Source organism: Sus scrofa, chromosome 9 (assembly GCF_000003025.6).
Source record: "Sus scrofa isolate TJ Tabasco breed Duroc chromosome 9, Sscrofa11.1, whole genome shotgun sequence".
Taxonomy (NCBI): domain Eukaryota; kingdom Metazoa; phylum Chordata; class Mammalia; order Artiodactyla; family Suidae; genus Sus; species Sus scrofa.
In genome coordinates, this window is record NC_010451.4 from 90,981,261 (window position 1) to 91,005,132 (window position 23,872).

Consider the following 23,872-nt stretch of genomic DNA (forward strand, 5'->3'; position numbering starts at 1 on the left):
GTCAGTAAGGAATGGAGAGGGGAAGAAACAAAACCCCAAAGGAAGAAGGCGGCGGGGCCTGGTGCAGGCAGAGGGCCCTATATCTGTGTCTGGCCAACTTCAGGGACACCCCCGTTTCAGGTCTTCCCACACAGACCCTCAGAGTCCCTGTTTGAGAATGTGTGCTCATGTGAGTGGGCCTCACACTTGGAACCCAAACAGTCTGCATCACGCAAGGTGGACAGGCAGAGCCAGGATTTGGGAGGCTTGCAACTTATAAGGCTTTGTAGTCCCTCTTTGGGAAAAAAAAGAGTACAAATTTGTTTTTGTTTTTTTGTTTTTTTTTGCAAATTTTGCAAAGATAGACATCGCTATATGAACATATTGTCAGGGGCCCCACAGGTGGGAAGCACCTCAGCAAATCTGCTTCTGGACACACAGGTGAACATCTGAAGGGCCCAACATGGAAATGTAACCACACCATCACAGGAGAAAAGCAGAAAACTAATTCTAGCTGGGATGCATATTACAATGTTTGTTTCTTTCATATATATTATAGAACCATTTTGAAAATCATTTGATGGAAATAGTTCCTATCAACTCAAGACACTAATTTTCAACATTTTTCTCTAGAGGTATTTATCTCATTTAAATTAATTTATTTTATTTTACTTATTTAATTTTTTCTTTTTGTTTTTTTAGGGCTGCACCTGTGGCATGGAGGTTCCCAATCAGGGCTGTAGCCACCAGCCTACGCCAGAGCCATAGCAATGTGGGATCCGAGCTGTGGCTGCCACCTACACCACAGCTCAAGGCAACACCAGATCCTTAACCCATTGAGCGAGGCCAGAGGTTGAACCTGTGGACTCATGGATGGTAGCTAGTCAGGTTTGTTAACCACTGAGCCACGACAGGAACTCCTCAATTTATTTTAAATAAAGAGTTTCAGCTGCAACATTTCTGGCTCAGTTTTATTTGTGGTCTTTCCCCCCCACCCCCCTACCCCGTGCCCACGGACCAATCCCCCACTCCACCCTCCCTATTGACCCCCCCCAGAGCTCACCTCCCAAGTCTGGGACAGCCGGCTGACAGAAGCAGTGTTGAGACCCATCACAATAGCAAAGAAGGAATTCAGGTTTCTCTGGGCTTTGCAGCTATGGAATAAAAGAAAGCAGAAGGCACTTTGAAGCAACATCCTTTCACCAGATGATCTCAAGAGATAAAGCTACAAAGACTCTCCCAGGCCAGAGTTCAACTTCTAGGGCAGGGCTGTACCCATGGCCTGCCCCGTGGGAGGGGTGGGATCTCCTAGCACAAATGAAAGGATTCCAAACACTTCAGCTCATTACCTTTAGGAATAGATCAGTGTTCTTGGTACCCTCTGGACACTTCCAAAGATCCCTCCATTTAAAAAAAAAAAATCTATTTTTGGATTCATTTATAATTTCAACTGAAAACTCTTACATTCATGTTTTTTTTATATATTCCACACTCTCATTATAACCCTAGTATGTTGCCTTTCTTTTCATCTTGCACCCCTAAGCTCCCCCTTCCTTCACATTTAGACATATTTTCTTTGCTCTCAACAAAACAGTGTAGGAGAAAATGTCTCAATAAAAATGTACAAAGGAGAGACCCCAGCCATGATGACTAAGCAAAGTCCAGCCAACTGCCCCAACCACCCCTCTCCCACACATCTGCTTCTGTAAAGTTGTTTCCGCATCTACTACCTTGCCTGACGTCACTCTGGTCCGACTAGCCAAGCATGGACCTGGAAGAGGCAGCCCATAAAAGCCTTGTGAAACCCTTCTTCCGGGCTCAGACTCAGGAGAGTGATCTCCCCTGAGCCCGCCGGCATAATAAACCTGAGTTCTCCAACTCTCCGAGTGCTCGCTTGGTTTCTTGCCAGGTAAAAGAGCTGATACACTGCAGCCACAGAGCTGCTGGAGCTGGTACACTAAAGCCAAAAGGCTGTCGCTAGAGCTGGTACACTACAGCCACAGGGCTGTCACCAGAGCTGATGCACTGCGGCACAGGGCTGCTGGGTGGCTGCCGTAACAACGGCTACTATGTTATATATACCTTTAAAATATCACATATAAAGAAATAAATAGGAGTTCCCGTCGTGGTGCAGCGGAAACGAATCCAACTAGGAACCATGAGGTTGTGGGTTCAATCCCTGGCCTCACTCAAGTTGGTTAAGGATCTGGTGTTGCCATAACCTGTGGTGTAAGTTCCAGATGGGGCTCGGATCCTGCATTGCTGTGGCTGTGGTGTAGGATGGCAGCTATAGCGCTGATTGGACCCCAGCCTGGGAACCTCCATATGCTGCAGGTGTGGCCCTAAAAAGACAAATAAATAAATAAATAAATAAACAGGAGTTACTGTCATGGCTCAGTGGGAACAAATTTGGCTAGTGTCCATGAGGATGCGGTTCAACCCCTGGCCTCAGTGGGTTAAGGATTGGGCGCTGCTGCAAGCTGCAGTGTAGGGTACAGACATGGCTCAGATCTGGCATTGCTGTGGCTGGCAGCTATAGCTCTGATTCCACTGCAAGCCTGGCAACTTCCATATGCCACAGGTGTGATTCTAAAAAGACAAAAATAAATACATACATAAATAAAATATCACATATATTATGGGGACACTGTTCCATGTTTCTAATTTAAGGAAAAAAGGAAATAAAATGCAAAAAGGTCACATTGAGCTCCAGTCATTCTGCAAGGTTATCTGCTCTGCAGAATGTCAATCCTGCCCTTCAATTTAATCTATCAAAACTCCCCTAATTTTCGAAGCCAGACAGGAGGTGGGGGGAGCTTAGAATAGCAGAGGGAGGATGGACATCCAGGTCACCTGCAACAGCCTGTGAAGTCCAGACACTCCTTTATCTGGGACTTACTGGAAAATAGGCATGTCTTTAAAATTAAAAAAATTACCCTAACTTGATAAATATGAAAGTGATTAGCAGTAAGCTGGGTGCATAAAAAAGTACCTCGTGTGTGTTGCCTGAGCAGCCCTCAGATGTCATCTCTCCAACAATGTCTCAGATGGAATCTGGGGACAGCATACACACAATTCTGAATCTTGTTTTTATTTACATACTTTGTTATATATTATGGTTCCTTCACTGTTATCATTAATGGCTAAAGAACACTTCGTCAAAAACATATTTCATCATTTGTTTACTTATTCCATTATTGTTGACATTTAAATTATTTTCAACTCATTCCAACTCTAAACAGAATGCCACAATTGATATCTTTTGTGTATAAAACTTTTTACTGTCATTTTTAAAAATTAAGCTTGACTTCCAGTCTCTACATGATTGATCAAAAGCTATTATGACTTTACAGGTTTTCAACACATATTACAAACTTCTGTGCCCCCCTCCAAACTATACCAATTTCCAGTCACAGAGGTGTGTATATGAGCATTGAGTTCAGAACCAGGAAACTGGTTTGGGATCTGAGAGTGGTAATCTATAGAGCTGGCTGTGTCCTGGCTGGTCTTGTCTGAACTGGTCAGCTCCCAGAGCCAGCCTCGAGGACTGGACACTGCCCAGTACAGCTGTGCCTGGGCATCAGGCAGTGGGGGTCATGCTGGGGGACAGTCTGGAAATTCTATCCTCATTAACAGGAGAACCTGGAAAGGCACTGCTGCCTCCATACCTAGTGTCCCAAATATCAGGGTGAACCCAGTAATGCAAGCCCCTCACTGCTGAGCCTCCACTGGGCATGATCTGTCCCCTCATAATCTTCCTGTCCAGCTTTGGACTCAGCCTGTTAGGCAAGAGGACTTGAAACTCAGTCTGACTGGCCCCTTCATCTGGTTTCTACCAACTTTCTCCTGCGTGGACCCTGCTTTAAGATACTTCCTGGTCTATGATTTAGAAACCCACCTGTTTTAGAGAAACCCTGCCTAAAGGCATCCACACTGCAGCTCTGCTTCCCTTTTGCCACTCATTTCCCTCATTCCACCCTTTGTCCCATCATACCCTGGAAAGTTCACACAGGCCAGAACAGCCCTGAGTCAGCTCCATCTCTCTATGTGATGGCATGAAGTACCAGGCTCCTCTGCCAAGGCTCTGTCACCAGTGAGAACAGGCCTAGGCCATCCCTGGGCCAGAAGCATCTCCACCAGATGCTTTCCTTCACTCCCAGTCCTGCCTCCTAACTTCATGATGGAAGTCCCGCTGGGTCTGTCATTTCCCACTAGACATTTGTATATTCTGCCCATCACTCAAATGCATAAACTTTTGCAAAACTTTCAGGGGAAATGATTTTATTATTATTCATTATAAAAAGTTTATTCTCCTTCTTTGTATTCAAAATCACTTACTGACATGAAATTTTTTTTTTTTTTTTGGTCTTTTTTGCCTTTTCTAGGGCCGCTCCTGTGGCATATAGAGGTTCCCAGGCTAGGGGTCGAATTGGAGCTGGAGCCACTGGCCTATACCAGAGTCACAGCAACGCGGGATCCGAGCCGCATCTGCGATCTATACCACAGCTCACGGTAACACCAGATCCTTAACCCACTGAGCAAGGCCAGGGATCAAACCCAAAACCTCATGGTTCCTAGTTGGATTCGTTAACCACTGAGCCATGATGGGAACACCTGACATGAAATCTTAGATATAATTCCACCTTTTAAAATTTTTTTTTTTTTTTTTTTTTTGCTTTTTAGGGCCACACCCATGGCATATGGAAATTCCCAGACTAGGGGTCAAGTTGGAGCTGCAGCTGCTGACCTGCACCACAGCCGTAGCAACAGAGGATCTGACCTGAGTCTGCGACCTGCAGCACAGCTCATGGCAACACGGGATCCTTAACCCACAGAGCGAGGCCAGGGATCGAACCCGCATCCTCATGGATCTTAGTTGGATTCGTTTCTGTTGCACCACAATGGGAACTCCATAATTCCCATCTTTTGATGTTTTAGCTCCCCATAAACAATTTTCCTGGTTCAGATCTCTTTTTTGGTCATACTTAAGATTAAAAAAAATAATAACCCACATATAATTCCCTCTGTAAAAAGAAAAAATTAATATAGAAATGATTTCTCTATACGACAAATTGATGTAGTACAAATATGATTACCATTCCAGTCTGGAGTCTTCCTTTACCAAGGTCCATTCACTCCAAGATAAGAACAGACTATCTGACATTAACACATTCCAGATTAGCAAAGACTCCTTTGTCTGTGTGAAGATATAAAATCCACTCAATCCACAGAGGTGGGGGATGGGACCGGTAAGAAGGAAGGAAATAATGAATATGCAAATAGGATGCCTTAGGCAGGGAAGATGCTTCAGGATCATGGAAATCACTGTTTTTCCTGGGCTATTCCTACCAGTTTGATTATGAAGAATGTAACTTTTATGTTTCTGTTGGCATTCTACTCTACCTGCTAGGAATAGAGACCAGCTCAGCAAATAATCCAAGGGCATGAGGCCATGCACAGAAGACGTGACTATACATATTTCATTTCCCTGAGGATGGATATAATCTTACACTGGGAACTAAACTATGTGGTGTCATTTTAGTCCTTGGGATGTTAATGTCCCATTTCACCAAGTAAGGGGCCTTTATAAGAAAGTTTTTGAGGAGTTCCTGTTGTGGTGCAGCAGAAACGAATCCAACTAAGAACCATGAGGTTGCAGGTTCAATCCCTGGCCTCGCTCAGTGGGTTAAGGATCCAGCGTTTCCGTGGGCTGTGGTGTAGGCTGCAGACACGGCTGGGATCTGGCACTGCTGTGGCGGTGGTGTTGGCCAGAGGCTACAGCTCTGATTCGACCCCTAGCCTGGGAACCTCCATATGCCGCAGGTATGGCCCCAAAAAGACCAAAAAAAAAAAGAAAGAAAGAAAGTTTTTGATCCCAAAGAGCCTCACCCTTCACAGGCTATTATAGACAATGTACTGGTCAAATTAAAAAAAAAAAAAAAAAAAAAAGACTGTTTACTCTAGAAGAGTTCAAGACTGAGGTCTAGCTGTTACCTATCTCGCCTTCGATTCCCAGTCACATCAAACAGCAGGTCAGGCACTGCTATTCTCTCACCTAAGTCAACAGAACACCCTGCTTCTGGGGTCTCCTTGCCAACAATTCAGCCTGTGTGCTACTTCCAGATCAACCTTCCTGCAGAACAACTTGGATCATCTCCATCTCCTGCACAAAAACTTTTCAGAGAATCCTCACTGCCTTCTCAATTCAGTCCAAACTCCTCCATCTGAAATTCAACATCCTTAACAACTTTGTCAAAGCATCTTCCTTTTCAGATCGGTCTTCCACAACTGCATGACAAATGCCTTTCACTCTGGCCAAACTGGAAGGGGTTCCTTTCTCTGACCACCATCTCTCAGCCTCCAAGGAACTTCACTGCTTCTCTCCTCTGCTGAGTTTGACCTCTGTGGAGCGTGTGCTCTTTTGAATTCCTACCCAGAATTTAAAGATAGCTTCAAATGCGACTTTCTTCCAAAAATTTGTCTAATCCTCCTTTCCCATACCCTTGGCATATAAATTTCCCATCCCCTAAAGCCCCCAGAAGAATTTCATCTTATAAGAGGGCACCCCCTCCACGTCTATTTTGCAAATTAGCCATTTGAGTTATAGAAAGTGTCCCCCCCAGTAGACTGAGAAGTCCTTGAAGGCAGAGTAGGTTCACTCTTATTTCCCCACCCTGCCCTGGATAGATATGCAAATATAGTTAAATGATCAGAACATATTTCCTAAATATATTACACTGACATGTACTCAAAAATGCTTTGATTTAAAAAAAAAAAAAAAACTTAAAGAAAAAAGAAAAAAAATGGGAAGATCAGAAGGTAGAAGGAAGTGGGAAAGATTGAGATTCATGTTGTCTATTTCTGTTGGGAAGCTGTCCCAGGAGTAGTCTCAGGATAATAATCTGGTATTTTGAGAGATGCTCACAGGAAGTTACTAAAATGTCATTCAAACAACCTTCCTGAGTCACTGCTATTTACCAAGTTCAGTACCAGGCACCCCAGGCACAATGATCGATTAGAAATGGTCCCTGCCCTCTGGAAGCTAACACAGCCTAATGAAGGAATCCTACACAAAGAGTTAGGTTTAATCAATATAATAAAGAAATTTTTAAAAAAGGAAAAAAGCCTGTGTGCCTGATATGGGGAAGCTGGGGTAGGGAGCAGCTGATTCTGCGTTTGAAAGTCAAGGATGATTTTAGGAAGGAAGCAACATATGACTTAGGTCTTGAATGACAGCAATCTGCTAGATGGAAGTGGCCATTCTTGGCAGGGCCAACAACACATGTGCAGGCTTGGGTGATAGTGTGCAGGGGACAGGGAGAGCCAGTTATTGTCATAAGGGGAAAAAATGTACCCTCTCAAGGAGAGGAGAGGAATTGCATTTTTAACCACTAGAAACTCACTGAGCAGCAATTTTGATGAATTTTTTCACCAGCTGCACTCGCTTGCCTAGCTGGCTGCAGAGGAGAATCTCCGTGGCCACCCAGAGCTGGACTTCATTGCATCTCTGAAGCAGAAGGCTGAGGTTCACCGTGTGCTCCCCACTTCCTTGTCTGCTGAACGTGAAGTAGATCAGCTCTTGCTGAAAGACAGTGTATTCATGCCAGTGTTTATTTTTACAGCACAGAGTCAAGTTGATACAAAATTCAATACACTTTTTTTTTTTTTTGCTGTGCCCACAGCATATGGAAATATCCCGGCCAAGGATTGAACCCACCCCACAGCAGCAACCTGAGGTGCTGCAGAGACAACTGTGGATCCTTAACCCACTATGCCATAAGGGAACTCCTCAATCTATTTTTTGTCTTTTTAGGGCTGCACCTGTGGCATATGGAAGTTTCCAGGCTAAGGGTAGAATTGGAGCTGTGGCTGCAGGCCTACACCACAGCCACAGCAACATGGGATCTGAGATGCATCTACGACCTACGCCACAGCTCACGGCAACACCATATCCTTAACCAACTGAGCAAGGCAAGGATCGAACCTGCATCCTCATGGATACTAGTCAGGATTGTTACCACTGAGCCACGACGGGAACTCCCTCAATCCATCTTTAAGAGCTACTTTCAGTAACCCCTGTCATATCATAATAACAGTGTATTAAATTCAAGGCAATTTACCTTGACTTTTAGAAATTCCTCATGAAATAATGTTCTCGTAGAATCATTACATAAATGTAATTTTTTAGAATGCAAAGATGATGCTTTTCATGAAAATCTAAGACGTTCTAAAGTTTAGGTCAGGAGTTCCCATCGTGGCTCAGAAGAAACAAATGCGACTAGCATCCATGAGGACACAGGTTTGATCCCTGGCCTCGCTCAGTGGGTTAAGGATCCAGTGTTGCTTGCCATGAGCTATACGTGTAGGTCTCAGACCTGGCTTGGATCCCGTATTGCTGTGGCTACGGCATAGGCTGGCAGCTCTGATTCAACCCCTAGCCTGGGAATCTCCATATGCCACGGGTGCAGCCCTAAAAAGCAAAAATAAAATAAAATAAAATAGTTTAAGTCACGAGCTGAATCAAACCCCAACTCTCCAAACTTGTTATAGAGGCAACTTCAAGTGAAAAAGATTATCACTAGTATCCGTTAAGATGCACATTGGACCCTCACAGGTAGAGTTTCTAGACATGGGTTTTCACATTTCAGCATGAACCAGAATCACCTGGAGGCCTGTTAAATAAAGCACAGATTGCTGGAGTTCCTGCTGTGATTAAGAATCTGACTGCAGCAGTTCAAGTCGCTGTGGAAGTGCATGTTCAATCCCTAGCCTGGTGCAGTGGATTAAAGGATCTGGCATTGCTGCAGCTGAGGTGTAGGTCGCAGCTGTAGCTTGGATTCAATCCCTGGCCAAGGAACTTCCATATGCTGAGGGCGCAGCCATAAAAAAATTAAAAACAAAAACCACACAGATTGCTGGGCCCCATCCTCTAAATTTTCTGAGTCAACAGGTCTGCGGTCTGGCCAAAAATGTGCATTTCTAACAAGTTCCCAGGTGTCCTGCTGATGCAGATCTGGGTACCCACTCTGAGAACCACTGATATAAGACACTGTTAAATAACAGATAGAGAGTGAGATTAGGACAAGGAACAAAACTTACAAAATTGAGTTAGACCAGTAACTATTGATATGGATGGATCACATGTAAAGCAATGGAAGAAATTTGTTTCTAATTGGAGGGGAGTGCCTGTGTGTGTGTATGTGTGTATTTGCAGGAGTAATTCACATCCTTCCACGGCATAAGCATCCATGAGCAGGGGCACCCCACTCTACCAACATTTCCAAGTTTCAACTCATTCAGCTTGAATGAGTTCACGATTTACTCAAATTTAAATAATCATGTTGGAATGTTGTTGGCAAAAAATCATGATGATATTTAAAAGATGTTACAAAACGAAAATGAAGCTTGGGGGTCCCTACATTGGGCCCAAGTTCCTTCTTCAGAAGGAAAGGCCTTTTTGTATGAAATAGTTCACAAGAAAGCAAAGCAAATCAACAAACCGTATGTAGCAAGAGGTGCCTCATTTTTCATCTCCTGATTTCTGAGTCTTTCTACTGGCTATGTTTATTCATTGTCAGTACCATTTTGCTCCTCATCTATTGTTTAATAAATGTTTAAGCTGTTCTCAAGGGAGAGGGTGATGGACATACACATTTGAAATATATCTCAAAATTTTCAAGTACTTGAAGACTCACAATATATATAGTCTAAATTTATAGAATGTTCTTAGAAATGTGTGTGTAGGTGCATTTATAAATGTGATTCTTAAAGTACTGTAAAGCTCATAGAAAAAATAAAAAGCCAATATCAAAGGTATCAAATGTAAAATGTCTCTTAAATCCCATTAGAACTTTATATACGTAAGCATATATATGAATACATGTTTTCAAGCAAAAAAATATAGCATATTTATGCTACATTACACAAACATACAATTGTATTAAGTACAAATAAAGCCTGGTCCTGTATTCTGATTTTCCTAGGTTTGGGTCAGTCTTTCAATATATGTAAAGTCCCCAAATATTTCTGGGGGCCCTGGCATCCTAAAGCCTAACTATATCACTAGATGATGGATCTTCTTAAAACCTAGTCACACACAAATATTCTTCAAAAAGAATCCACAGTTAAAACAGCACTGGCACTTATTTTATCATTTCGAGTCTTACCTCGTGAATTGAATTAAAGAGGCTCCAATCAAAATTCATCAATTCCAGAGCGAGATCCCAAGTGTTCATTCCCAAAATCCTAATCGACCTTTGCTGTGACTCCTCACTGTCTGCGAACGGATTCTAAACCAGCAGAGAGAAGCAAAAGGATCCTCAGTAAAACCCCTACAAGTTGGGCACTGAAGTGGCTGGCTGCAGAAAGCCACTAGAAGCCCACATTAGAAAAGTCATCTTGTTTGAGTGCACTTCATATTTTCTCTGATCTGTTCACCTTCAATGAGTTACAGCCAATTTAGGAAACAGCCTTGGAAGCAAAAGAATGTGATGAATGATACTGCACTGTGGTGCCCCCCTCCGCCCCGCCCGAGAGAGAGAGAGAGAGAGAGAGAGAGAGAGAGAGAGAGAGAGAGAGAGACGTGCATGCACAAATCTGATTATAAAACACTGCCCCAGCCGACAGCATAATGAAAGCAAAAGCCCTGAAGTCACTTTGGCTTCTGGTAAGAATTAATGTGCCAGCAGGGCTAGTATAAAAACAAACAAAAGAAATGTCACGGTGCACTTCAATAAAGACAGACAAGGCTTTTACAGGAAATATGTTTAACGAGTCTCATCCCAGACATACACTGACAAATTTTATTAAAATGCTCATGGAAAGCAAATGAAAAAAAAAAATTAGACAGGAAATAAAATGAAAGTTACTTCATTTATATGGTGGACAATTATTTTAAAGTATCAGTTGCTTCCCTGCAGTAGCTGTGAGTTTGGTAATAAAAGTATTTCCTTAAAATCTGGCATAAAATTATTAAATGTCATCACAGCTTTAAATCTACTGCCATTGTTAAATGTTAAATTGATTAAAAATTATTTGGCATCTTTTCAAAATATGTGATATTTTCTAATTAAAATGGAAATTCTCGCATTTGAGGAGCTGGACCTGAATAGTTAATGTTAAAATAGTTAATGATTTGGAAAAAAAAAAAAAAGAGGGCTTTGCAAAAATAAATGTCAAAGCAGGATAGAGAAAATTTCAGATTCCAAATATTAATCTCTATTTTTGAACTGCAAAATAAATTATTGACATTTTCAAACTTTTACATTTACAAAAAGGTTTCCTAATTTAAAAAATGACTAAAGACCTTCATGAGCTTTTCCACAGACTTGATTCTCTTCAGCATAGGTCAAGGTACAAATTGCCCTTGTACCCTCAGTGTGGATACAGGGTAGAGCTCAGTAACGGCAGAATGAATGATGTGTGTACAAACACCGAGGTGCTGAGATGGGTGGGAGAGAGCCTGGGCTTCTCAGGGATTGGTTTGGCCAGACTGGGGCCAGATGGACTCCACGCTGCCCTGCAGACATCCTAAGAGCCACGAGTTGGGAAGTAATAGAGATCTCTGCTTTTCAATTTGGAGGTGTAAGGATATTTTCACTTGGCTTTTTATCCCTCTTATTTTCTCCCTAAATGTGCCCTTACCCTGACATTGCTCTCTGGTTATCCAAGGTAATCCAATGTGCCCTTTAAGAAACACTATTCCTCTGTTCCATTCATTCAGGACTATGAATTCCAGTCTTCCAAGAAGACTAAAAAATCTATGCACAAGTAGAGTGGATACAAGCAGTTTCACGTGTTTTTCTCCCCTTACAATGTTCCATTTCAGCTGCTCTCTTGGGGATGAAATACCTAAATGAAGACTCCAGTGGGGAAATTCTAGGTGACTCGAAAAAATTTCAAGAAGGGAAGCATCCCAACACAGGATGGCATTTTGCTCAAGTGGAACATGCTTCCCAGTACCTATTTATCCCCTAAAACTCTTCCAAGGCCCTGGACCACAGCAGAAGAGAGCCTGGGAAGGCACAGGAGGGAACCAAGTGAGAATCAGTATGTGTGTTGGGAGGAGGGGGGTTGAAGACAATTCAAGTGCAGGTCCTGCCATTACCAGAAGACCATAGAAAGTGCACGTTTGATCCTACTTCAGTGAGGAAGGGTCCAGTCACATCAATCTCATTATTTACTCAAAGATGCTGTTCAGCATCCTGTCATGTTCCACTGATGGAATTACACCATACACAGACATGGGCCCAGTGATCTGCAGAAAGACACTTAGGACCCAGAAGGCCCAAGTAAGATAGATGGCTTCCCTCTCCTCTTCTTCCTCATGATGTACACATGAAGGGAAGGTGCAGGAGCTCCAGAGTCAAACCTAACTGGACTGAAATCCTAGCCTTCTCCTTGACTTTGCTGTAGGAAGATACCCAGCCTCTCCAAACTTTACAGGGTTAGCGGGAACATTAAATGAGATACTGTGTGTCAATTAGTCAGTACATACATGTCTGATACTAAGTGTAAAAATAACAGTGACTAATGCTATTATGGTAGCTTGGTATCTTATAGATAATTTTACATAAACTATTCTTATTAATAGCAGTGTTGGTTAACCCACAGATTCCTCCATTATGTATACAACAGGGGCCAGCCAGCTGGGAAGACCCATTCCTCTCATGACTCCATGGAACAGACCAGGACCATGGGTCTGGATGATATGATCATCATCTGGCCGAGCCTGCTTCTCAGGGGTGACCCTACCGTTCAGAAAGCAACCACCAGACTGAGTTTTGTAGGAACAACAGCAACAGATCATCCACTTAGGTGTAAATGTTCTTAAATTTAGGATTGAAAATAATGTGCAGCATGGGCTCTACCTTTCTTCACACATGTGCTCTTCGGTGACATCTGATGTCCCACTGCCATGTGCCAGTTTTACACAGGAAGCCTGATCATTCGCCCTTTCTTCAAGGGAACAGCACACTCAGTATGCACACGATGGACAGAAACTAAGAACAGACTCTTCCCTCCTAAATCCATGCAGGATGCATTTCTCAGCCTAATCTCGACATACCCACCCCCAAGGAAGAAAAGGAATTAAGATTTAATGGGAGAGGGCGTTCCCATCATTGTCCAGTGGAAACGAATTCAATGACTATCTATGAGGATACAGGTTTGATCCCCAGCCTCGCTCAGTGGGTCAGGGATCTGGTGTTGCCCTGAGCTGTGGTGTATGTCTCAGACACAGCTCGGATCTGGTGTGTCTGAATCAGTGGCTGCAGCTCCGATTCAACCCTAGCCTGGGAACTTCCATATGCTGTGGGTGCGGTCCTCGAAAGCAAATAAAAAAAAATTAATTGGGAGAAAGAGTCATATCTCTCAAATCCCTTGTTTCCGGAGCTCAGAGAGAAACAGGGTTTGACTTAGGAAGGGTTTAGAATTCTTTAGGATGGGCTTGGCTTTGATTTGCAAAAGTAGTGTTATGTGACATGTTGGCTATAGAAATTAATAGTTTGATATATTTTTCTAACCTTCTTTTTTTTGTTCTTTTTTTAATTTTTTCTTTTTCTTTAAAAAAAATTTTTTTTGTTTATTTCTCTTTTCTTAACCCTCATTTTAAAACATACAAAAACTAAGTTCATAGTCTGACATCTGTGTCTATATGTTTCAAGTGCAAGGCTAAAAGTCCTCACCAAAGTGTCAGCCAGGTCTTTCTGGTAGACATATATCCGACCAGATGCTTCAAGGGATTTGGAGACGGCCAAGTCATTTGGCTGAAGTTCATGCTTTTCTTCATTTTTAAAAAAAAAAGAGAGAGAGAGAGAAATTAGAAACACAAGAACAGCACTAGGCATTCACGGTACATCTAAAAAGTGAAACTTGCCAAAGAAAAATATTTAAAAGTAAATGGGATGGGAAGTAGATTTAATTCAGTTCTGCATACGCTCTATTATGGCACTAGATATCAAAGCTTGTTATCCATAAAGTGGTACCCTCTTGTGATTCTTTTTCATAATATTTCTTAGTCATTCTTTGGGACACAGAACAGTTTAGAGAAGAAAGTAAAATTCACCCATGATCTCATCACTCTGAAGTAACCATGTGATAGTAATATTGATAACAGCTGGTATATTTTTGCCCTGATCAAATGTGTGTGTGCACACGCAATACAAATACTCATAACTATTATTTATATGTGTGCATTAATAATCATTATAGATACATATTTATAATTATTCCTTATGTGGGATACTCCAATTGTAAGTACTTACCCACCTGTCAAAATTATTTATGTCATGTGTAATTTGTTATATAACAATCCATTATACCATCATTTAATCTTTATGCTTAACATATAATGGTTTCCAATTTTTTTTTTGTCATATAAATTAGACAGCAAGATACATGCTAAATACTAGCATGTAGCCCAACACATAACAGGGGTTTGATAAATGGGATCTATTATGTCAGCAACCATAATATACATTGCTAAAGTCAATACCCTTGTGGATAAATCTTTGGGTGCTTATAGATGAATTTATTAAGATAGATTCCCAGTCATGGAATTACTACATCAAAGAGAAATGAAAATTTTTAAAGTTTTTGATACAAAGTGCCAAACTGCTTTCCAATTTATACACCCACCAACACTTTGAATAAGTTAACTGGTTTGCTAAAATCAAAAATAGATTCTCGGGTTTATTTGGTATTCCTTGACTACTAGTGAAGCTGATTATTTTTCATTTGTTCTTCTTCTATTTTATTTTCCTGCCTCTCCTATCCTTTGGCCATTTTTCTTCCACAGTTCCATAGAAAAATAGAAAAATATCCCCCCTCCCCAACCTACCAAATGCAGATGGGAATCAACTAAAGCGCTTCTCAAGTTTATTCCACTATATCTATCCTTAGCCTCTCCTGAAGGCAGCCCTTCAGTTATCCAGGATGATTGGAAATATAATAAGCCACATATCTTCTTCTAAGAATGTCACCGGTTCAAATGCCAGGTTTTGTTTTGAACATTACTGCTTGATCCAGAGTACACAAATGAGAGTCTAATACATTCTTTATGGCCCAGCATCACAAAGATCAATAGGACCGTCATGTCTGGCTGTTGTTGTCTGCAGTTAATGGTCTCACATGGCTGGGCTCCGAAAGTTCTGTCACCTCTCAATTGGTTTAGCTACAATTTCTTGCAACCCTCTGTGTGTCCATATGTATCTTAAATCCGAGTTTATAAAAGCCATTTGGCACTTGCTATGGAATAAAAGGCAGTGGCTTTCTGACAGTAATTTTTCTATTTGCTAAGAAATACTTTTTGTTTTATTTTCAGGTTTGTCACTATACTGTAAAGGATTAAATATGATAAAATTTTAGGCTCTGAATAACTGGGTAGGCTTCTGATACCACATACATATACCTGCCCTGGGTACAAACTAGCCAGAAACCTCCTGAAGGTTGTGAAGATAACAGTACCAGTCTTTTTTGAAAAATCTATAAAACCTACAAGATGTCCAACATCCTTAAACTTCTTTTGAAAAAAAGAAAGTAACAGTAGATCTCACTGTCATTTCATTTTGAAGTAGCATTTAAAATATTTATTAAACATGATGGAGGATAATCTGAGAAAAAGAATATATACATATGTATACACACAGACACACACACATATATATATGTGACTGGGTCACTGCTGTACAGTAGAAAATTGACAGAACACTGTAAACCAACTATAATGGAAAAAACAAAAGCCATTATAAAATAAATAAAACATTTATTAAAAATTACACAACTAGAGCAAGGAATATATTAAGCTCTGCGAGCTTTTTTTTTCCTCGATAAAAACATTATTGTTTGGGGGATATGAAGCTGCAGGCAGAAAGGTTCGGAACGGACAAAGCTACTAATTGATGGAAAATGATGGCACCTTTCCAAATAAAACCTAATTTAATAGAGTGTAAAAATGGTATTTGACAGCCATCAAATAGATATTGGGTAGTAAAAGAGCCACTCATTAATTTCGAGGTTCATGCATGGCCCTGGGGCGACTCTGACTCAGCCTCCAAGGGGGGTGGGGCTCAGCTGTGCCACCAGGGTCACTTGGGGTCCTTCCTTCTGCAGCACATTCTGTCTGCACAAGGACTCAATGATTGCTTTCTATAATGGTATCGCCCGAGAGGCAAATGCTGGCTCTGAAGAAGCTTCATATTCTTTAGAATCATTTAATGTTTTTTGGTCATTTAAAATTAATATACAAATACCACCTTGATCTGGAATCCCTGATATATTTTATTAAACATTCGACAACTCCCTGACTAACGTTTCTGAAGTTTTTGCTCTTTCTCTTTAGATAATTTTTTTTTTTTTTTTTTGATGGGATGCACAGTGAGGGCTGGGGAGAGGAAGGAGGGTCACTTATTAGGCTTGGGGAGAAGGGCTTTATCCGTTGGTGCGTGGAACCGACCAACTGGTGGGTCCATTCTACCTGCCTCTGAGTGATAAAGCAAAAGAGGCAATATTCTGTCACACAGTGCTTTAACATCAAGTATACTCTGATCTTCTCCTGACTCTAGAATGATTAAAAAAAAAAAAAAAGCAGGAATGCCCTCTATTTGCTCCCCCTCCCCCATCCACCCCATCTCTGGCTGACAGTTCGCAGAGCAGAGTACTTCTATTTTTCAACTACTGAGGCTAAGTCACTTTCTTTGTGGTTTTCTCAGGGTTAATGAGATATTAAATAAAGATCATAAGCCAAAAGAGGAGGCCAGTGACACTGAGATCTGACAGGCTCCAGTGAAAACGAAGGGGTCTGTTCAGGTCACACAGATCAATAGTGTCAGTTTGTAATCTGTGTGATCTTATTCAAAACAGACAATAAACCATTCTCTGAGGATAAATAAGGCCCAAGAGAAGGAAAAGCTATATCCAGGCCTCACTCCTCACGTCCACCTGAAAGAACATTGCCTATGAGCTTTTGGCTTATTGTACGGTTTTTATTTCCTTCAATAGGGAGTCATTCAATATTAAATTGTCAGCTAGCAAAATGACTAATTCAAGGCTGTCTTTCTTTTTTTCTTCCCAAAGTAATTTCATCCTTTAGCAATTTCCCAAGTTAATTTAAATATGAAAACAGAAGGCTTATCTAGAGCACGAAATATGTAAAGCTTTATAATATATTTCAAAACACTGGCGTGCCTTTCCATTCAATAGTTCTTGGGGAGGAAATTCAGCATCCAACGGTACCCAACTGTTGTCATGGAAACACCTCTGGTAGGAGGCTTCTTATTGCTTCTGTTGTCATCCAGCTGCAGACCCAGAAGGGACACAGTGCACGTTTACTCCATAAAAATGTCAAGTCTCTCCTTTTGTAGGTGATCCAGTAACAGATTATTAATATTCAAAGACAGAAAATTATTTACCCCCAGAGAAGGTAATGGCTACCAAAGCCAGATCCTCTTCTGCATGCTGGATCTTTTCTGCCACAACTCTCAGGATCTCCTGGGCTGTACTGGAAACTTTGGCCTTCACACTGACATAGGAGTGCTCTGTTATATATACGTGGCAAAAAACTGGATGAAGCAAAAGAACTGTGAGTAAACAGAGAACTGTGGCCATGAGGTAGAGACTTTTTCAAATCAAGCACTTACTATACCCTTCTTTTTGGGACAGAACAGACACCAGCTGGATTTACATATTTATGGATGTACATGGGCACCTGAAGGTATATGCATATAATTATGTGCCTGCATGCACGTGAGATGGAGATGTCAGAAATCTGGTGAGCAAGCCGCAGTAGTACCAGGCATCCCATACTCTGGTGAGACCCACATCACGCAAGCGTGTGCTCATGGTGGAGGCAGACTGACCACAACACAGTGGAATCTGTGCTCCACGGGCTGCCCTTTGGAGTCCCTTCTTTGAGCATTACTGAGATCTCCCCACGCTGTCTATGAAAATGTCTAACTTGTACATTTTCACCCTACATTTCACCTCTAGACGGTCACGGTGACTCAATCAAGAACATCACATTTGGTTATTAGAATTCTCATAAGCTTATCTAAAAATCCATCACTTGCCATGGATGTTGGCTTCAGCCTTCTTGATCACTGACAAATGACTCCCCCTTCCCCCTCCCCATTCAAGGTAGTAGTGAGTTTAGTTTCCAAATGGATGTCATATCTCCAGCCTTTTTAATTTCCTTTGTCTTGTCTGTGGTGCTAGGCATTATCACTAGGACATCAGCACTGTCAGGGTAAATGGGCCCAGGGAAAACGCTGATGATTTGATAGCAGAAACTTTTAGTAGTGATGGATACAACTGACACACATTATTTGTTTCTTATATCAGCCCTTCTGAATGCATAAAACACTAGCTTCTTTAGAAACAACAGAAGGACAATAATATACTTAGAAATTCTTCTTTTCTGGATTGCTTAAAAAAAAATGCAGCTCCTAGAGAAATTTCATATGCAGTTTAAAAGGCACTAAAAAAATAAACCCAGGGATGTTTTCACAGAAATGCAAATGAAGCAAAAGACAAACTGTGGGCTTACTAGAATAAATCTCAAAGTAAACACGCCACCAAGAGGCACCGACAATATTTCGTTTGGGGTTTGGCTGAGTGTGTCACTAAAACTATAGCATCTAACAAATAGCTGTTTAATGTGTTGTCAACAGACTTGTGAGAGACAAAAGCCCTTTTTTTTTTTTTCACTTCTGCAGAAAGATGGAATTTTTGAGCAAGGCAAAGATCTACACACTATGCAATGTGAGCAAAGTTTCCAGCTTGCTTAATAAGACGATGAACAAAAGTGGTTTGGGGCAGGGGGCTTGAAATGTTCAGACTCTGCGACACTCAGCTGGGAAAATTATGCAATTAACTGTAAGACAAATGGGGAAGGAAGGTCAGCGACTGAGACATGAGGAGCCAAGGCAGTTTCCCTTGTTCCTCCACTTGGAACAGGTGACACTTAGGATGACCCGCCGAGGACCACTGTGAGCAGCAACTTATACACAAACAATGGAAGAGAGGAGGTGTCCTTGTGACACGTTGTGGGTTAATCTTTCAAGAAGTAAAGCAAATATTTCCGGTCCACACGTAGCATCTCAGTACCGTCGGGAAAGGCGAGGTAAAAGAGAGTCTCCCCGTCATAAAGCTGTGGACATCTTGATCGCTCTGAGCGTTTCCCAGCTCTGCACCTGACTCCTGACCTTTATCCAAACAGGAGGGAACCACCTCCTGCTCCCTTATAACACAGTGACATAGCAAAGGTGCTTTGATGAAGCAAAGGGGCTCCCTGCACTGAAGGAGCAGCCCTTCTCAGCACTAGCACTGAGGACACACAGGACTTATGCCACTGCCCAGCACAGCCTTGCCTTGGAAGCATGTCTATCGCATATCCTTCCTTTCATCATTCCTTCCAAGATTGTCTTCTCTCAGTCCTGCGGACCGCCTCAGCCAAAGCCCTATGCGGTGGATTTTGAGGACTTGCCAGTCATAGGCAATGGGCTGACAGAGGAAGGGAAATGGTGGTCGAGGGGAAAAGGGTGCCTTTCCAGTCTATTTGGTACTGCTCCCTAAGAATGCAGGGGGCTCTTTGCAGTCTTCTTTCCTAGGTTCCCCAATAAAAAATGTCCTTGGTCCCTAGAGCAGAATTCTACAATAAGGAAAACTTGGAATGCACCCAGCAAGAGAAGAAAAACCATCATTTTGGATGCTAAGGTGCTGGTCAGAGGGGTGTGGCAGCTGGAAATGGTTAAAGGCAGGCTGGTGTGTTAAAGGTTGGAGGAGAATGGTGATCAGCTGCTACTCCGCCTGCCCCAGACCCCTGTTCACGTCATACTCACTTTCCTCTGTTTCCGTCACAGTTCCTCTGTGCTGCAGCCAGTTCTCCTTGAGACTGAATTGGTGGAAAAGGGCTTTATTCTGCTAGCAAGGAGAATGAGAACAATGAATGAATGTATTCCTGCCCTTTGGAAAACCACAGCTGTTTGTGACATGTTCCAAAAGAGCATGCCAATTTTTTTTTTAAATATGAAATTCACCCATCCAATCTTAGAGGGATAAACTGGGAGTTGCCTCAATTAATGCATGTGGAGGTGGAGAGTCTGAGCAACAAGGCAGACTGTGGCTAAGGCCCGTAGAAGGGAAAAGCCCCCATAATGAGTTCCTGCAATGTGCTGGAGAATATTGGTGTGATTAAAAAAAAAAATTATTATTGTGGGGGGGCTGCATGCATGGTGAACAGAGGTTCCTGGACCAGGAGTTGAACCTGTGCCACAGAAGTGTTGATGCTGGATCCTTAACCCACTATGCCACCAGGGAAATCCTCAATGTGATTCTTAACCTCTGGCTACTACAAACATCCACAGCTTCTTGTGTTGAGAAAGACATTGTCCTAGCATCAACCTTGCTTTTGGATAAAGGCACTGTGAGACGGTTTCATAGCTCTGCTGTAGCACAGTGACTGGCTTCATAGGGACACGATTCACTACGATTATTCATCTCCTGATTAATCAGGTTCTACAAAAGTGGTGTCTGGCATCTCATTTTGCATTTACCCGCTCAAGACAAAAGATAAGGAGTTCCCATTGTGGCTCAGTGGTTAACAAACTTGACTACGATCCATGAGGATGAGGGTTCAAGCCCTGGCCTTGCTCAGTGGGTTAAGGATCTGGTGTTTCCGTGAGCTGTGGTGTAGGTTGCAGATGCGGCTTGAATCTCACGTTGCTGCGGTTGTGGCGTAGGCTGGTGGCTACAGTTCCAACTGGACCCCTAGCCTGGGACCCTCCATATGCCTTGGGTGTGGCCCTAAAAAGCAGGGGGGGGGAATGAAAGATGAACAGGAAACACATTCCTTCTTGCTACCACCTCTCTTTCTGTTAGGTTGAAAAGTGCAAACCTTTGTCTTACAAAAGGCTTCCTTACTCTTGCAGTCAGGAGTCTTGTATAGAATTGTTTCCTATTTTGACATGAATGATTAAAAAATCAAATTTATATCATTCTGAGAACAATGGGGAAACTCTGAGACTCCCAAATGCACCAAAAAATGCAAAATGTCATAAAGTCAAGGGCACCTGGCTGAAAATGGATGGGCACCAGCACAGGGAAATTCAAAGTGACGCAGGAGTGGGCAGGCAAGCTGCAGCCCCTGCTCACTCTGCCTCCACTTGCTCGGCTGCAGGCAGCATTCATTTTAATTATGAAGAAATGCCAAGTGGAGCAGGTCCAGGTCCCTAAACCAGATCACCCCATGTCACAGAGAAGGGTCTGCCTTACCTTCCTCTGTGGTGAATATTCATCCACAGTGCTGAAAGGCAAAGGACAAGAAGTTAGTCTTTGTCTCGAACCCAGAATAATGCAGTGATTGTCACAGAGACTACTTTTCGGGTACTGGGCAGAGGTTTTTGCTTTTCACAAAGATAAAACACTCAGTATTCATTAGTTTATGATGTGTAAAATTCAGCTGACAGTGGGCTCTGGAATTCAGTGAACCAGGGGGGAAAGAAATATATTCAACCACTATATTTTGTTTTTTACCCACAGGAAGTGAGTAGTGAGGGGAGAACTGGATTTATTCACTCTACAGAAACTCGGTTCTCACATTTTGATAGATTTTAGGTGAAAATACTGTTATTTGTATGGCTAAATAAGCCAGCCAAGGCAGATCTTTTCCAAGATGTATCTATGTGTGGTGGAACTGGGGGACATCCTCTAAGGGCTCAGCTCAAATCTTATTCCAGAAACTAAAGAGATTTCATTATCTTAAACCAAAGAGGAAAGAAGCATGTCTTAGATAATATTCTTACTAAATGCATTGTTTCTCATTTTTATGTAAGTCTTTTTAATGGAAGGTATTAAATTCCATTAATGTATTTAATGCATTTAAATGTGTGTTAAGCCAGAATTAAAATTTCCCAATTGTAAGGAGTCCCGCCTTATAGCATAGATCAACTTCCATGCAGGGGATTATTTTGACGTAAAGCTTTCTTTTTCCATTTTTGCTTCATTTGTTTATTCATATTTTCATGATTTCTTAGGCTATGGAAATTTATTATAGCACAGTCTGTGATAAAAGAAGGCCACCAAAATTCACAACATTCATTTCCAACACCTTATACCTCATTTCTGGATTGGTGAATGTGTGATTTTCATGACTGGGGAATAAGGCTTACACATGATTTCTTTGCTCCCTTAATTATTTATCTAGCCATTTAATTTGCAATAGGATCTCCATTTGCTAAAATTAAGTCAGGCTTTAAATCTCAAATCAATAACCTGAAAGGCCTGAATTACTATTTTCTATGAGAAGTGCATTTGTGCCTGCTGAAATCTTAACAGAGCTTTTTCACAACTTGATAACAGATGTTTCATGTTTAAAAAGCAGAAACTAAATCAGAGAACATTTTTTCCCTTCAGATTAACTCTGCAGCTATATTTGAAAATTGAATAATGACTTGATAATTTCATTTACCAAAATTACTAAGAAAAGTTAATGGTAAATCAGAGTAAAGTCAGGTTTTGGCAATTTGAAAGATTAATAATGGATACCTCAGGGATACTCAGACATGACAAAAGCCACTGAGTAAATACTTTCCTTTAATCTTTCTAATTTGATAAAGAAACTTCAGAGAATCCATAAATTAAGCTTTTTAAAATGCTCCATGGGGAGTCCCTGTTTGGCTCAGTGGTAAAGAACTAGGATCCACGAGGACATGGGTTTGATCTGTGGCCTCACTCAGTGGGTTAAGGACCCAGTGTTGCCATGAGCTGTGCACACATGTGGCTTGGATCTGGCGTTGCTGTGGCTGTGGTGTAGGCTGGCAGTTGTAGCTCTGATTCGACCCCTAGCCTGGAAACTTCCATATGCCACATGTATGGTCCTAAAAAGACAAAAGAAAAGCAAGCAAGCAAGCAAGCTCCATGGCTTGCTGGGACCTATTTATATAACTATTTTTTTTCTTATCCCACGAGAGAGAGCTATAAGCCCCCCAAGTGATGAGTTACATATTTACACTTTTAAAACTAAATAATAATTTAGTAAATAATTGTTCTTATGTACTCAGGTTGTCATGTTTGTTTCTAGTATATAGAACAGGGTTAATGAAACAGCCAATAAGCTTGACTGAGTGAGTGTTCATTTTGAGATATAAAAACAAAATATATATTTACTATCAAGAAAGCTAAGGAATCAAGATCAATGTTGGATTCAGAATGTTCAGAATGAGCTGTGTGAGACACCCCCGAATTCCTTCACACTGGGTGCTGCTGTCTTTCACTAACTGTGATGAGGAAAATGAAATACTTACTGACGACGGTGCATTCCAAGTATCTTTTGAAATTCTTTCAGTTCTTTTTCGAGTATTGGGTATTCGTATACATCATCCAACACATTCCTGTATATGGTCTAGGGGAGAAGAAAACGGTGGTTTGATGCCTATTTTGTAAGGATTACAATTTATACAGTGGTGAACCTCCTCAAGAAAATAATGGTACCCGGAACAAGGCAGGGAGTTAAACCAGGTACCAATGAGATCCTGAGTAGGGTACCATCTTCTCGCCACCTCCCTCAACAGGTGTGGCTCTCTGACAGCTGTTAGGGGCTCTAGGTGGGAATGCTGGAAGCTTACGAGAGCTCTGGCTCACTACTCAAGATTTCTGCACCTAGTCTTTATTTTTCAAAATAATATCCACATCATCATTCGGGAGGGAAAAAAATCGACTACATCAACCAACTACCCAGTTGTTTTGAAAATAATATTAGTTTAGTCAAAGACTTGGTTAAACCAGTTTTTAACTGGATGTCTAAATGATATCTGAATTTTGAAATCAAAGGGATTTCTTTCATGAAAGGCAGAATCAGTGTAGACACTTGCTTATTCGGAAACAGAACTCTTTCCTGCTC

General features: G+C 41.6%; 1 protein-coding gene across 8 annotated transcripts in view; it reads right to left on the reverse strand.

The window, feature by feature from the left end:
- RAPGEF5 (Rap guanine nucleotide exchange factor 5) overlaps window positions 1–23,872 on the reverse strand; it is a 274,179-nt gene that overhangs the window by 23,183 nt on the left and 227,124 nt on the right. For 5 of the 8 annotated variants that reach the window (XM_021063441.1, XM_005656686.2, XM_005656685.2 and 2 more), the window contains 8 exons: window positions 23,277–23,374; window positions 21,247–21,277; window positions 19,815–19,896; window positions 17,388–17,537; window positions 13,665–13,762; window positions 10,146–10,268; window positions 7,383–7,561; window positions 1,043–1,133 (listed from right to left, as the gene is read on the reverse strand). In XM_021063441.1, the coding sequence (XP_020919100.1) occupies window positions 1,043–1,133; window positions 7,383–7,561; window positions 10,146–10,268; window positions 13,665–13,762; window positions 17,388–17,537; window positions 19,815–19,896; window positions 21,247–21,277; window positions 23,277–23,374 (852 nt within the window). The remainder of the gene's footprint in view (window positions 1–1,042; window positions 1,134–7,382; window positions 7,562–10,145; window positions 10,269–13,664; window positions 13,763–17,387; window positions 17,538–19,814; window positions 19,897–21,246; window positions 21,278–23,276; window positions 23,375–23,872) is intronic. The other 3 variants (XM_021063440.1, XM_013989576.2, XM_021063442.1) reach the window with 1 other exon arrangement.